Below are 16,138 nucleotides of genomic sequence, written 5' to 3'. Positions count from 1 at the left end.
GTACTCTAAGCGGCACTTCATGTAATTATTGTCCTGGGCTGAAGCAGCTCAGAGTCCTCAGATGTCGACGAGCGTTTCGAGTGTGTAATACTTACCGGACCATGGTCTTGAGAAACCACGGCCTGTTAGCAATGGAGGGCACGGCCTCGTCCATCAGAGGATGCATTTTGATGAAGTTGAGCGTGTCGTCTGGGAACTCATTGGAAACCTTGTACCTCTCCATGGATGGAGTGGCAGCACAGTTGCCAGGCCTGCAAACGAGGAGGAGGAGGATGAGGAGGAGGACGAGGAAGAGAGATAATGGGAGAGGGGAGAAAAGGTGAGGGGAAAGAGTAACAAAGTACAGATGAAAAACCATGGCATTTACTGTCGAGGAAATGAACAATTTTTCACACTGCGAGTCCCCGTGGGGGACAGAAAGTTTAACTTTGCAAAAAAAAATCAATGACCGAGCAGCTTTAAATGACGAGACTTTCGCTCTGAAAGGCTCTGGTCAAATAGGAGGACGGAAGATGTCTTCTTTTCCATGGCTTCAGGGTGAGGCACTGAGACATCCCATCTATCTGATCCTTTTACAAGGAGTTGGTGAGCTTCTTGTAAAAGGGAAGCTGCTTTTGATAGCATATCCCCTTTGCAGGCATCTCACCTCGGAGAGCTTGTAAAAGCTCTTTACTGCGTGCTCTTTGATACCCTGCCACAGCACACAATCCACAGCAGGTCCGAGAGATATTAGCCAGCTTAATATCAGACCATATCAATACATGAGGGCCAAACTCAAGAAATGTGTACATTTATTTTAGAAATGAAGTGATTTGTATTTGTCGTGTCAAGAAATAAAGACAAGCCACGCATCTCTATCATGACTTCATAAAATTTTTAAGCAGGACAGGACAGATTGTGTAAAAAATAATTTATTCTTGTGAAAGTGCTGGAGCACTCAAGTGAAAACATAGCACATACTAACACAGTCATATTTCTATTTCATTTTTTTACTCAAGCAAGGTAGAGCTTTTACTAACCTGAAATAATACTTAAGAAAGCATATTACAGCTGAGTGCTGCTAATGTTGACCTCTATATTGGTAATTAACCACCAGGATATGAAAAGCCAGTCATCACTCTAAAGAAAATGTGACAATAATCGTTTTTTCAATAAAAAGAAATTCTTTGCGGTAGCTACATTTTTTGCCTGCGCACATATGGCCAGCAGAATGGAAACAGACATCTTTTAAATAGGAAAATCTGTAAATGATTCAGAACGAGATTGTAACACATGGAGGAACAGTCTGCTGTGGGGCCGGACCTGGGTGGCTTTGTTACAACTCCCCGTCTGTTTCTCAGCAGATAAAAGGTCTGAACACACCACAGGACGGAAATGAAATCAATCACATCAATTACAACAAGAACAACGGCAGGTAGATCTGGATAACTGCAACGTCTGACCTCGCATTGCTGAATGCCAACATTATATTATAAGTGGATATATGGGGGGGGGGGGGGGGGGGGGGGGGGGTACCAACATATCCTGGCACAGATCTTTGTAGTAAATCATTAAAAAAAAAATAAAAAAATTCTTGGGGGTAGCAGAGTAGCTCATGGCGCACTAATTGGTATGCAATAGATGGGGAGATTGATCAGGTTGGTTCATTTATGGAATTAGCCAGCCATCTGCAAAATGATGTCATGCTTCATTTGTTGATACTTAAGTAGGGGGAGTGAGGTAATGGGTGAGGGTATCTGTGCATGCGATGTGTGGGTGGGAGGGAATGTACCATCGGGTACGCAATAACTATAATGGAGTATGTAAAATAAGGTGGGGATGCACGGATAAATGATGCAACATGAGTTAAAGCTGTGGCGATATCATCAAATTATGATTCAACATGTCGTATGCATTAATTAGAGGGCCAGGGTAGGAGAGCATACACACCACAAGTAGGTAGGAAGAAAGGGACAGACAGAGAGAGAGAGACCGAGACCGAGACCGAGAGAGAGACCGAGAGAGAGAGAGAGAGAGAGCAAGAGACTGCAAATTAGTGTAAGTGTTTAATCCCATGAGTGCTCATGTGGGTGTGTGTGTGTGTGTGTGTGTGTGTGCTCTTGTTAATTAACTGCTGTTGTACCTTGGCTTGGGAACCTTCTCTTCAGGAAAGGGAGTCCAGGTGGAGTCTGGGGATTTCTGCTCTTTGAAACGCCCTGTGAACGTGTTGGCCACCTCCGCCATGTCATAGGCACACACTGCAGAACCTGGAATACTGCCACCACACACACACACACACACACACACACACACACACACACACACACACACACACACACACACACACACACACACACACACACACACACACACACACACACACACACACACACACACACACACACACAGAAACTACATAAACAACCCTCTTCACAGAACATATCAAAGAAACACCTTGCCAATTCTGGACTATCACCAGGAGACAGAAAAACAAGAGTTACAATTCCCGTTCAGAAGGGTTAAATCCCTTGAGGACGGCTTATTTTAGCTGTTGCATGTTTACACTGGGTGACACCGTCAAACTTTGAAAGCTGTCAAGGTTTTGCCAGACATTTAAAAAAGGTAAAAAAAAAAAGAAAAGAAGAAGAGTGGCATCAAATTCTTTATCCATATTTTTTTTCTTTTCTTTTGACACCAAAGTCCCATTTGATAGCGAAAACTCTTTTAATTCTGGACACAGTCATTCCCATTATTCCACCATCTCACAAGGCTACGATTAACTGGAGGCACAAAAAGCAAGAAAACATCCTATTTGCATATTTTGCACAAACTATTGTTTGAAATCCACGTTGAGTTCGCACGCATGTTGTTCAATACTCCCTCTTACATTAGACATTAGACTGTCTTGTGACGAACAAATCTACAACAGGATAGCTGTGCGAGACAATTCAGGATTCTTGCTCCAGATCAACACATGGTCTCTTGCCAGTTCCCACATTAAGCAGAGTGAAGCTCCTAAAGGAAGTGCAGAAGCTGCTTGATGAAGACCAGACATTACTGTCACTCTCTGATGCCTTGAAACTACACTACCACGAGTGTTGGAGCGACAACTATGAAGCTCTTTTGCACAAAGTATAGTTGTGCCAATCTTTGAACATGTCTAAAACCTAAATGATATGTTTGTGAAGCTTTGCAGATGTTTCAAGATATTTTTTGGGGGAAAACCTCTTTGCGATATCCGTCTGCAATTAGTCTTAGCCCACTGAGACGAGGGCTTCAGCGCAATACAGTGTTGGTTTCTGTTGTTTATTGCAATCCCATGGAATTCTGGGGTAAATCAGTCATTTAGCAATCACATCATAGCTACTAATCAAACCGTTACTCAGCTGTGTGAATTCCATTTAATTCTTCGTTCCTGTGCCACAGTCAACACCTGAAATTCCCCAGTGCACAACACATTTCTGAGCCTTTAGTCCCTTTGCTTTGGCCAGAATTCATACAGGAGGTCGGACAAAAATGTCAAAGCACCTCTGTTGGGAGTGGAGATGGGGACATTGCTTCAAAGTTATTGAGCACATGGACAATAAAGGTGACAGTGAAGTACAGACGGTGCAGGCTGCCGAGCCTCCATCGAGATAAAAAAAAAGATTCTCTTTGGAGTGGTTTCCACCAACTTGAAGCATTGAAGCAGCCTATCAAGATACAGACAACATTTTTCACATTTCTTACTTCACACGTAATGTGTTTAATACTGTTTTTGTATCTGTATCTGTGCATACACTGTAGAGTCACTCCATGCAGTAATCAATGGGTCACTGTATCGTCTGTGCACACTGACCCTCATGAGGACACACATTCCCTTGCTCATCTCTCCCAGACTGGGTTTCCCCAAAAGCCTGGAGGCATCAAAATTTCGTCCACTGTTGGGCTCCAGATATGAACAACAGATTATCTTATTATTGCATTTCATTTTAAGGGGAAAAGCGCCGATCTTGTGGTGACAAGCCGAGCCTCTGACATCTTTCTGTCTGTGTGAAATCACCGCGTACCAGATGACTGACTCACTTTTCTATTTTGGAGGCACAGAGATATAAAAAACTGTGAACTGTTTACAAAGAGAGGGAAATTCTTTTCTCTTTTTCTCAGCTGGCTAGATTTTCCTGGAGTTGCATCATGGGTTAAACTCATCATGGAGACATCAGGGAGACGGCACACACAAGGGCAGTATTATCGAGAGCAAGGTCAGAGAGCTGTTAATTCTTGGCTTAGCTAATAAATTACAGTAATTATCCTCTGCAGTGGATATGCACAGAAAGTTAGACAGTCGTATGTCTGTTTTTATCAGACGCTAACAAAGCAGCTCGGTGGGGAAACAAGTCGACCAGTGACAGAGCGAATGCGGCGAATCAGGCAAATATCCCGAGAAACCCGGAGCTGCCTTCTGCCGGAGTTGGCTCCCTCTAATTTCGACCCCTGACTATGAAATGGAAAATTAATACCAGGATCAAAAGCGTCGCTTATAGAAATTCTTCTGAGGCATTGCTTCGTTGGGTTTTAATGTCCATTAACCATGCTCAATTGCGTTGTCACAAGCAATTGTCTTATCTGCTAAAAAGCAGCCATAAAATGGAAAATTACAATATGTGTGAGCAATCGGCCAAGCTCTGTGGCTTTGTGGTAATTTTCAATTTAGATAAAAACTTCATTTGCTTGCTAATATGAAAATCACTTCAGAATGAGAGTGACAGAAAGACAAAATAAGATTAAACACCTGCGTGTCAAAATGGCAACTCAGCGGTTTGATCAAGGGTGTAAATGTTGACCCGGTAGACAGAGCGTGCATGTCGCCAAGAGGCACAGCAGGGGCAGGCGCTTCCCATGTTACCAAAGGTCAGATTGTCATCGTGTTAATGAATTAAGGGCATTTTTAAAAAAAAAAAAGTATTTCAAGCCGCGAAAGATAATCGGGTTAATAATGACGTGCAAATTGCAAAGCAACAGGAGGCAGAGAGAATGTGTCACAAAAACAATGTTTAAGGTTAAATTCCAGTGTCTTAAAAAAAAGTTTCAAATCACTTTTTTTTTTTTTATATAACTTTGAAGGGTACCTGTTATAAGGCGTGGAAAAAGTTGCCATCACCACATCTCTCCCGTTGATGTGAAGGACGTCTGTCACAGCCTGCAGGATGTTAAAGTAGAAGTGGGAGTCGCCGGGGATGGAGCAGTTCAGGCGGGACTTGAGAAATGAGGTCCACTGCTTCTCCAGGACGCGCGGCGAGCCGCCTCGGTCGTTCTTGCAAACCCTCGCCACCCGAGGAAACACCACCTGATGGTGTTGAACACAGGTGAAAGGTTACGCTCCAGCTGCATGACGTGTTTCTTATCGACAGTCACAATCTCACTGCCCGATTCCAAAGAAGCCGCCCATCTATCATTGTCACACTCTTGATGAGAACTTTAACAAAACGGATCCTAATTTATCCGACATGAAGAAGCACTTGGTGATGCAATTCATCATATTTTATGATATTTGATAAGATTTTTTGTTACATACAGTTTTGTCCAAAAAAATCTAAATGGATGGAAGGAGGGACTTTTCTTTACGGAAGCATCATTCAATGTTTTTTAATTGATTCCATAATGCCACACACAACCAGAACGTCTGAGATCGTGAACTCTCTGATCTATTAAATGTTTACAAACAGACACAAACAAATTCTAATAGATCATTTAAATCGTGCAATATGTTTTACAATGTCAGAAAATGTTTGTGTTGAGAGACTGCTGTTGTTGCAGTGACAGATCATCTTCCATATTGCATTTTATTTTTTAGCAACTCCAATATGTTTGATCACCTTTTCTGATAACACTTCAAAATATCACGTGCTTGTGGGGAATCGGCCCTCCATCCAATCGCTCTATGATAAACCCAAAATCCTCATTTAAATTCCCATGTTTTCTTACTCAAGTCATTATTCTTAGTTGAACACCTGCAAAATATAGACACATTTTTTTTGTGTGAGCATGCAATCTAACAATCTTTACGCAGGACCTTTGTAAATCGGACCCCTCAATGAGAACATCACGGAAGTGGTTTTTGAAGAAAACATGGATGTTTGTGAAATAAAGAGCGATCAAGCAAAAAGGCTGTAATGAGCCTCGTGAAATAGAAATACGCAGACAGACAGTGAGCTGGGCCTCAAGCTGTTGGGCTGGTAATTAATATTAACTGAGATGGAGCGTCTTGTAGCAATTGCCTTGAGGTGAGGCCGTGAAAGTTGCAGAGTAACAACTTTTCTTTTGTTTGATTAATTTATCCTAAGTCTGCCCCCTTTTGGCAGAGTTTCACCCAAAACATTCTTCTTAACTGACTCAGATATCAGCAGATATCAGGGTCAAGACTGTGACATTGATCACATTCAGGTTATGTTGGCCACAAAAGAGTCCACAGCACCTTGTGTCAGATAATTCCAAGATCTGAAGGTTTCCTGGGAACAACTTGTGTTTTTGTGACTCACGTCAGTTGTAGATAAATTTTCGATCTTTCAATTAATAAATGAGCTCGTCCAGCAGATTTAATGGGCTGTCGTCTCAGTCAACTTAAAGGGTTAACATCTTCAAATGGCATGAGTCTATAAAGTACCCAGAATAAATGTGAAGAACACACATTTCACATTTCAATGCGAATTGTGCAGACTACGTTTCATGAGGAGTGAAAATGGGAAGGTGAGAATGTTTTTCTCGGCTTGTGTTTCCACACTCATGACAAACTCTGAAGGGTTTAGAAAGTTTAGAAGAAAAACTTTACCCACAACGGTGACTATAGGCCCTGTTTGGCTCACGATCTTCCCGAGACTCCTAAATCTAATATTTCATCACTTTACAGCAAATTAAAGAAAGAGGTGTAATTCAACGTGTTTGATATGCTGTTAAAGAGGCAGCACCTGGCAACAGAAGGTTTAAACTATACGGCTTCAGATCAGAACCAGTGCTGTAATTATAACTCCGCCGTAAGATCATGTAGCCAGTATTGTAATTAGTTGTTGTCACACTATACTTAACAGCTATAAATCTAAATCTGACCTGAAATTGACGGTGTGAATGGGAGCGAACGTGCATTTAAACTGGATCCCTGCAGACACACACACACCCACATGCAACCGCACACACACCCTCACCCATGCATACGCCAACAATCCTCCCCTTTACCTTTGAGCGACATGCAATTATAAATTTTGAAATGCAATGATTTCTACTTTGAATTACAACACACACACACACACACACACGCACGCACGCACGCACGCACGCACGCACGCACGCACGCACGCACGCACGCACGCACGCACGCACGCACGCACGCACGCACGCGAACAGCAAACAAGTCTGCTCACAATAAAGTTGCAGAGTGCTGATATTAAGGGGAATGTATGAGGCAGAGCAGGTGAGACTGTCACCTCCACTTGAGTGTTGAATTATGTCACAGCTTACTCTCTTCAGCTCGGTGGCACATTTCTACACCGGCTTATCTGTGTGTTCCTTGGGCACAACTAGACACACACAGGCAAACAACCGGTGCAAATCTTCACACATACTTTAAACAAATCGGTTTATACAGAACGAATACTTCAGTTGAGCCTTGATAATACACATGAAATATTCATCAGTTTATAGTTTACTGATAACAATGTGAGCACTCAACATTAAAGCTAAAGCAAGTGAAAACCTGCCACAGCGGATTTATCAGCTGACCATAAAGCACAGGCGGCTGTTTACATTGTCAGCGGAGGCCATTGAGCTGTGTAATAATGAAGAGATATCAGTCACTAAATGTTAAATTGCTCTCCGTGCAATCAGCTCTACCGCCACATGCATAATTATACTGACATAGCTTTCAAAACACTGAACAGATTGAGAGGCCTGATCTGTATTCATGCTCTGCACAACACATGGCTGTCACTTCTGGCAGTAAATCCATTATTGCTGTGTTTTTTGTTACCTCTGCTCGGTCCTCATCTGGTCACACCTCTCTTTCTCTCCCTCTCTCATGTTTTGAGTGTCTGTTCTTTTTTATTTTCTACAAAGTGTACATTGAGTGAATGATTTCTATAAGACGTTTTGATCTACCTGCTATCCCCTTTTAAAAAAAATCTCAGTGTAGGATGTGATTAATTCAAGAAAGAGAAAAAAAAAGGGATTCTTTCCCAGTGGTGTAATACTTTAAGGAAAGCCCATTTCTTGTTTAACCTTTATTCTTACAGGTTGTTTCATTTCTCAAACACATGGGTGGATTTTCTCATGGGAAGCATTGAGATGATAGGTCAACTGGTGCATTGGGGGAACTATGCGAACGTGCAATTCAGGTGCTATATTTAGGCTGGACGATGGGATGTCCAGATATCCATGGAGTTCCTTGTTGATTCTATTTTAGGCTCTGTATCCTGCCCGGTGTTTATCTGTGGTTGAAAAATTCTTTTGGCCACTTTTCAGCTCCTGAAAGCCTTCTTCCATTTGTGTGACACACCCATATCCTGTTAGTTTCCTTAGGCACTTCCCAATTCTCTGTGTAAATAGGAAGTCACCTCTGATTAGGGTTCAAACAATAGCAGATGAATGGGGTCTGTGCTTACCTTTCCCATTGTGTTGTATTCCATGGCAATTTCCCGAAAGAAGAAGTAGATGAAGTCCCCATAATCGACTGCCTGGATGAAATAGGGCTCTGCGGGAGGAAGAGACGAAATAAAAGAAAATATGAGCGAAAATGAGGTTTTACTGTGACAAAACAGTTTTGACACCGTATTTCACTCTAAACATACAGAATATCTGTCATATTATGCAGAAATCCACTGCCTGTGAGCCTCGCGAGCCTCAATCTATCATCCATCATATCAGCGAAACAATTTGCATGTGAGAAAAGATGAATCTCTCCATTGAGCTTTTACAGGCCGGACTGGCGCTCGCTTACCCCCCCAGGGCAGAGCAATTTCAACTCTACTCGAGCAGGTTGGCAAAATGACTGGATCAAGCAGAGCGTGCCGCATTAGCATAAGTGCTCTGTGCTTTGTATCTTTATTCATACACAAAGGGATGTTTGCACATAAATCATAAATCACTTAAAGCACTCACACGTGGTCAAGCATGCGTGAGTTTGTCTGGCAACTTGTCCGTCAGCTTGGTGCTCTGCAGCCAACCCAGAGTTTGTTTGTGTGTCCCACACTCACCTTTCAGCCATTTGGAGTCGTGTTTGACAGTGCGCAGAGTCGGGCTGTCTCCAAGGCTACGATAGATGACCGCATCGATCGCTAGGAAGTCTGTTACGGTGGCCGAGTACAGCTTGCCATCTGGAGAGGGAACACGGAGACAGAAAGAGCAATAAGGAGGAGGGATGGCGACAAAGAGTGGCGACAAGTAAAGACAGAGAGAGAGAGAGGCAGAAAGAGCCATAAAAAGTGAGAAAAAGGTGAAAACAGTGACATTAAATCAGGAGAGGAGCACATAAAGCCGCTCACAGATTCCTCTCTGTTGCTGGATAAACATGTTTCAGATGGCTTGGGACCTGGAAAATGCGGGACTCGGAGAAACCAGGGGGATGATTTGAAGGACAACAAACAGGCTGTACATACACCCTCAAACATGTTGCACATTTGTAATTGCTCAGTCTTGCAAACACTCTTCGCAAGCACAAACAATGAAGTCCTGCACACACACACACACACACACACACCCGCAACCGCACACGCACACACACACGCACACGCACACACACATGCAAATCCAATACACCAGGATGACCTCAGCCTGCCTGGGCTATAACCACAGTGGAAACTCAAACTACATAATTGAAAGGAGAGCAGTCAGAGGAACCCTCTTGATTACTCAGTGCTTCCAGCTCTTTTCAGGCAGCCTTGCTACACATTAACTGGTCAAGCTGGGCATTTACTCTCGTCCCCCGCTTTAAGCTGGCAGGGACAGCTCATCAATACCGCCATAAATCGGCTCACAGCAAATGTGAATGTGCACTGGATGTCTTTAGCAGCTTGTGGCTCTGTTGCATCACAGGAATCGCACCCCGCCAACGGAAAGCTGACTCACTCTGGCCTCATCCGTTGTGACTTATTTATAATCGTACACATTTTGACAGAAAGTAAATGAGAGACAGTGAGAATGACAGAAAAGTACAATAAATGACAATGACGGATGACTCTGTTTTTTGTGCTGGCCTAATGTTATTGATGTGTCTCCGAAGTTGATCCAATAGGAAGCAAATTCCTAACAAAGAGCAAATTTCGCCCCAAGTATGATGGTTTGCTCGAGTGCATGCAACACAGATTGGCTTTCGCTTTTGACATGTTGTCAGAGTACTGCCATTAGAATAAACCGCAGGGTATTAAGAACAATATTAAATACAAGTGCAACTAATCCTCCACTCAAACACACTCAACTTTCCCATCAAGCTCAGACATGTTCCAACATTTAATGACTTTAGATAGTCAAAAAGTGAGATTAATGTCTTTGCCTCACGGCAGACAATGAACACTGGAGCTATCACACAAAGCTAAACGAGTTTAACCCCCTGCAAATGGATGTTTCCTTTTGAGTTACACCACAGAGCAGCGACCAAAGTTTGATCATTTCACTGATGATAAACGTGATTACATTACATTGCTGTCAGTCGGACACGCGTAGTGTATTTCATCTTACCAGCAAAGAGGGCAACATTGGCGTGCTTGGCATCATATGGACAGCGCGCCATCCCACTGATCTCCTCTCCCAGAGCCTCCAGGGAGTCCATCTAGGGTCAGAGAAGAGGCGAAGGGTCAAGAGAAGGTCAAAACAATGCAGAGTATAGTGTCAAAGTAAAACAATGGGCTTGAAATAAGACTAAGGAAGTACGGGTTCCCAGTTGGTGGGATATGGCAGAGGAAAACATGAAATGTGTTTAAATGTCAGGACAATGACAAGTGTGCAGGCATGTGGTATTACCAAAAGACGCGCTACCAGCTCAGGAGCATTTCTGTCTAACTCTGACCTAAACTAATATCCCTCGGATGCCACTCTGGTGTCCCACTGAGGGTTGTCAAAGCAGCGTATCTTTGGATATCTTCGAAACTGTCATGAAGGGAGATAGAAAGAAAGAGAGACTTTCCACTGCAACGCGTTTCACAATATAGGTTGAATGTGGTTTGCCTCCTCCTGCCATCTTTTATCCTTCAGCTCTGCTGGTGTTGAAGAAGGGCTTTAACAACCCTCAAGACACATATTCAGCCAGTTTACTGCAGTACTTTTCTTGCCCTGATTTCAAAATGTCTTGCTTTCTCTGGGAGGAGGGGAAAAAAGGGCACACAAAAAAATGGGCTAACACACAGCCCTGAGCTGGGAGCGTGAGAAGTTTTTTACTTAACCATGATAGTTTTTAAATAGTAGATCAAACAGTAGTCATTATTTTGTCTTATTTTGCACCCTCAATTTTGTCTGGGTACTGGTAGCTTTTCCTTAGGCAAGATTTGTTCTCTGCTTGTGTGTAGTTCTACTGAGATTCTGATTTTAACTCTGCACGTACACAATCTTAGAGTCGTTGGGGGTGCAGTTGATCCAGTTTTTAGATGTTTTATTTTTTTTCCCTCTCGGCAGTCCCATTTCTCTGAGCTGTTCTGTAGAATTTCCCATAGACTAAGAAGGCCTCAGCTGGACAAACTTGGTGAATAGAAAGTTTCGGCAATTTCTTTCAGTTTTCCATTCAGTTCAGTTGTAATGCACTGGCCTGATGAAAGATCAGATGCGGGGTGAGAGGTCACTGTCACCCCACCACAGGTTGGCTTGTCTTATTCAGCATGCCTCAGGACGCTTTCACTAGGGCCAAAAGACCAAGGACATGCACAAACATGAACACATGAGAGCAGAGAAGAGAAGCCGTACTGCACTGACCAGGGGCTGAGGTCAGACAAGATGTCTTTGTACACAGGTTGCCTACCAAGCACACAATAGGTAGTAATTTTTCTTCCCTATCTCCATTTCTATCTCTCTCATTTGTTTTACATCTTCACTTTCTCTTTTTCTCTTCACAAAGAGGAACGTAGCCTGCCAAGGCTGCAAACTGCTTACGCCGCCCTTTCTGGTCTCTAAACAGGTCATTTTGTTTTCTATTCCTGTCTCGGCGGAAACAGTTATCATCTGCCCACTAAAAAGGTCACACACACTCCAGCGCAATGCTGGAAAAGCTTGCCAGAGAAATTGTTGAGGCTGATTTGGCAGAGAAAATTACAAGTGACCTTTTACAACAAACAAGAGAACCACCAGCGACCGGGCATTTCGCGATTCCTTCTGTTTCTTCAGAAATTATGGGAGCTTAATATATAGAGGCACGCCGTGCATATATGGTTATTAGACATGAGAGACAGTAATTGTAGATTAGACTGAGTTAATCATAAGAGATGTGAGTGGCTGAAGGTCAGGTGTATCCACTGAATCACAGTGCACAAGGGAAGTCGGCGAAGCTTGAAACGTCAGCAGGTTCTGTGTCATCCACCGAACACAAACATTCCCCCTTCCTCTGACACATCACAAACATGCAATGGTGTATCTCGCATGCTGCAGCAAACCCCCCCCCCTCCCATCCCTCCCACCCCATCACCACTCCATCTCTTCAGTTGATTTCACGAAGGTAGTGACCTCTGTCTCCTGGGCTTGGCCAGCTGTCATTAATCTACTCCTGCCGTTTAAACGGCGGAAGACACTCCCAGCCGGGCCACAGATACTGCTTCTGTCAAGTTGGCATGTTTGGGAAAAAAAACAGCAGCCGAGCACTCACTTCCATGTCGTTAGCCTTGTCTGAAGCAATATCCAGCCTTTGGAAAAGGTGCAATAGACATCCATCAAACTGCCACACTGAACTACCACATTTTTAAATATCCTCATAAAGAAATCTGATGTTTAAACAGCCAGATGGGTTTTTCTATTACTTTTGTTTTTTTTTACCTTGTTTACCAGGGAAACGTTATTATGCTGTCAACTCCACTCGCTGCTGAAAAGAAAGAAGTGCTGCAGCTTTGTTGAAACACAATTCAAAGTAATGGGAAGGAACAGTAACACTGTCAGACTTCATCAGCACTGCCTTAACAACACACTTCTTTAGCCATCCACTCCAGCGTAGCCAATGAATGTACAGTAACCTTGGCTTGGGGTACTGTGTATCTGGATGAATTAATTACTACAGCGGCTCATTGGTGTTTTCCATAGGCTATATGCTAATTAATTAGGCAAACACAATGTAGATCCAAAACATGCCCATCAGGAGTGTTATAATTGGTTCAGCATCAGCTTCAATATTCAGGGTGAGGGACACGTTCAGAATTTCTTTGCCTCTGTTGTTTTCATGAGGACTCTTTTATGAGCTTTATTTATCATTGCTGAGGGATTTGGGAAATCTTACTGAGGACAAACATAGGGTAAACTATAAGCCAGCGTACCGCTTATTAACTGTTCGCTTAAAACAGCTTCCCTAAAATGTGACATGTTGGATTTTTGTTTTAAATAAATTAAGTAGAGGCCACAATCAAAGAGACCCATATTTGTGCAGATATGTTGTTTTGAAAACTTCTGGTATTTCATGAGTATGCCCCGATGTCCAAAAATGCACCCAATGAAAGCTTTTCTTCAACCCGGCGCGGTGATAATGTTTCGTTCAGTGATTTTACGTTTACAGCTGGTGTGAAGTCCCACCACATTTTTCTGTATGCAATCCATATTTCCACCTGCAGCAACCCTCTCAATGCTAGAAAGGTCAAGTGTGCAAGTTCACACCTGGGCCGGGAGTGGCTGTGTAAACTAAACAAGGACAGATCTCTCTGGGAGATTCATAGTTTTGGCCCAATTCCGTGCAACCTGTCTTCTGAGCATCAAGGGATGATAGCTCTCCCTGGCCACCTTTTAGTCCAGAGCAGGAAGCTGAAGTATTTGCAGTTGTTGAAAGAAATATGTTAGTTCAGGCAACACAAGGAACAATTCATCCATGAAACCCTTCACATTTTAAAATAACTCACCTATAACCCACACTCTATCATAGAAAACATTACTTTAATATGTTACGTGGTTATGTAATTATGACCTTTTTTTTTTTTTTTTTAACTCTCCCATTGTCTTGTAATTAGCAGTGCAGCTTGTGGAAATGCTGCAGTTAAAAAGATAGGAGTGGATGTATGTTCACCGCGCCGATTACAGTAAATCCCTTGGTGTACGTGAATCATTTCAAATACAAAGACTTGGAACGGATGAAAATTCCCAGCACACCTCAGTCCAGCAGCACCAAGTCAAAAATGCATCACCTGGGAGTTACTGGCTCCCAGACTCCCCACCGGTTCCCCCTGCTTCACCCGGCAACAGGCGATGGAACTGACTCCAGCCATATATCAGCCCAGCTGGATGGGGTGTTTATTATTACAACACAGCGAGGGAGTGACAGAGGGAGAAAGCAACAGAGGGAAAGATGGCGGGAGTGGTGGGAGCAATGGAGTGGGAGAGGAATTAGGGCTGTCAGGAGCAGAGGAGAGAAGTGGAGGAGGTGGAGGAGAAGGAGGAGGAGAGATAGGAGTGAGGATGAATAAAAGAAAAGAAAGAGCTGGGTGCTAAGTTTTGTAGAGGGAGAAGACTCTGCCATGCTGCCAAGGTGTCTCTGCTTTTTCTGTATGCGCGGATTTGTGTGTCATTGTTTGGGTTCGTGTTGACTGCCAAAACAAGATAAGGAGCAGGAGAAAAAGCTAATGATGAGGGGAAAAAATGATTTGTTCAAAAAGAAAGAGGTAATCTGAGAAATGTAGAAAATCAAAGAGATTACCAGACAGAACATGTCAGAACGTTAAAAAAAAAAAAAAAAGCATGTTGTGTTGCTGATTTAGGGCGGGTGCCCTCGGTGCCCCCACTGTCTCCCCTTGCTTTCCCCCTCCACCTCCACTCGCCTTCCTTGCCTCCCAATCCCTCCCGCTTGCCCTTGCAGCCTTGTTGATTAATGTGGGATGAGGCTGGCCCCGAAACAGAAGCTCTTTTCAGTGCTGTCACACTGGGGAGATGGAGAGGCAAACTGTGGCCAAGGTGGATTTAACCACAAACACACACACACACATACACACACAGCGCACACTTTTGACCAAGCAGAGGGGATGAGCCCAGCACGCCATCAAAGGCCTGGTATCTGCTCAGAGAGCCTGCCAGCCTGCTCGCAGTACAGTCTGTGTGCAAGTGTGGGCAAGAGTGTGTGTATGTATGTGTGCTCTGTAAAAAAAAAGAAGAAAAAAAAAAGAAGCTTTGCCTCCACATTTTTCAATTTATGCATGTTCATATTTTTATGTGAATGATGCCCACGTTTACTTTGTGATAGCCTTCACTTCATCATTTCCTCATATCATAAAACCATATATTGAATGCAGACATGTTCAGAAAAATAGTCAAATCTATAAACGAATGATTTCATCTCTGTGCTTGTTTTTTTTTTTGCTAGCTTTTTTTATGTATTAAACTGCAAAGTTTTGGAGATTTATAGAAAGATCGTTATAAATAAAATGACTTATTATTAAAAATGCATTGTATTCCTGTGTAAAAGAATTAGATTTCTGATCCATTAAGGCTTAAGGCAGGTCAAACATGGCTCTTCATGTAAACATGTTTCTAAAATGGGAGCGTCGTAAAGGTCTGTGACCAATTAAATGCTTTGTAATCAGCAGACGTGGTGACGTCATGTCTCATCTGCCTCTACGGGGACACATCATTGCAATTATAAAGGAGATGGATGCAAATGTAGCCTCGGGTTAGAACAGGAAAACTGATTAAGTGTACCAGGGTGAAATTTACTGACCAACATCAGCATGCACACTTTCAAAAGCAATGCAATTTGCTACATTTTTAAGGACAGACGTTTATCTTTTCACAAAATTAGGACACAGCCTGAGCAAGTAGCACGTTGTAGACCACTTGTCCTCCCTTCCCCTTTACCCCAGCAGCCATAGCAATATCGGTGCAGTAACAGCTAAAACACAAACCTTGAGACCATAACCAGAGGCGCTATAAAAGCTAACCACGCCTGATGAATGCAGAGACATAAGTTCCACTCTCACTGCAGGAGGAGTCAGTGAATTGAAAGACATTTACTCTGTGTGCTTAGCATGCCGAA

General features: G+C 43.0%; 1 protein-coding gene across 4 annotated transcripts in view; it reads right to left on the bottom strand.

Moving 5' to 3' along the window:
• Positions 1-16,138, bottom strand: part of sema6a (sema domain, transmembrane domain (TM), and cytoplasmic domain, (semaphorin) 6A) — a 105,607-nt gene that overhangs the window by 27,606 nt on the left and 61,863 nt on the right. For all 4 annotated transcript variants that reach the window (XM_080468272.1, XM_080468270.1, XM_080468271.1 and 1 more), the window contains exons 7-12: positions 10,681-10,771; positions 9,201-9,320; positions 8,610-8,698; positions 5,088-5,305; positions 2,123-2,254; positions 96-251 (exon numbers count right to left, since the gene is read on the bottom strand). In XM_080468272.1, coding sequence (XP_080324398.1) covers positions 96-251; positions 2,123-2,254; positions 5,088-5,305; positions 8,610-8,698; positions 9,201-9,320; positions 10,681-10,771 — 806 coding nt within the window. The remainder of the gene's footprint in view (positions 1-95; positions 252-2,122; positions 2,255-5,087; positions 5,306-8,609; positions 8,699-9,200; positions 9,321-10,680; positions 10,772-16,138) is intronic.

This window comes from Lipophrys pholis, assembly GCF_963383615.2.
Source record: "Lipophrys pholis genome assembly, chromosome: 7".
Lineage (NCBI taxonomy): Eukaryota > Metazoa > Chordata > Actinopteri > Blenniiformes > Blenniidae > Lipophrys > Lipophrys pholis.
Note: the sequence above shows the minus strand (reverse complement) of the source record. Positions and strands in the feature narration are given on the sequence as shown.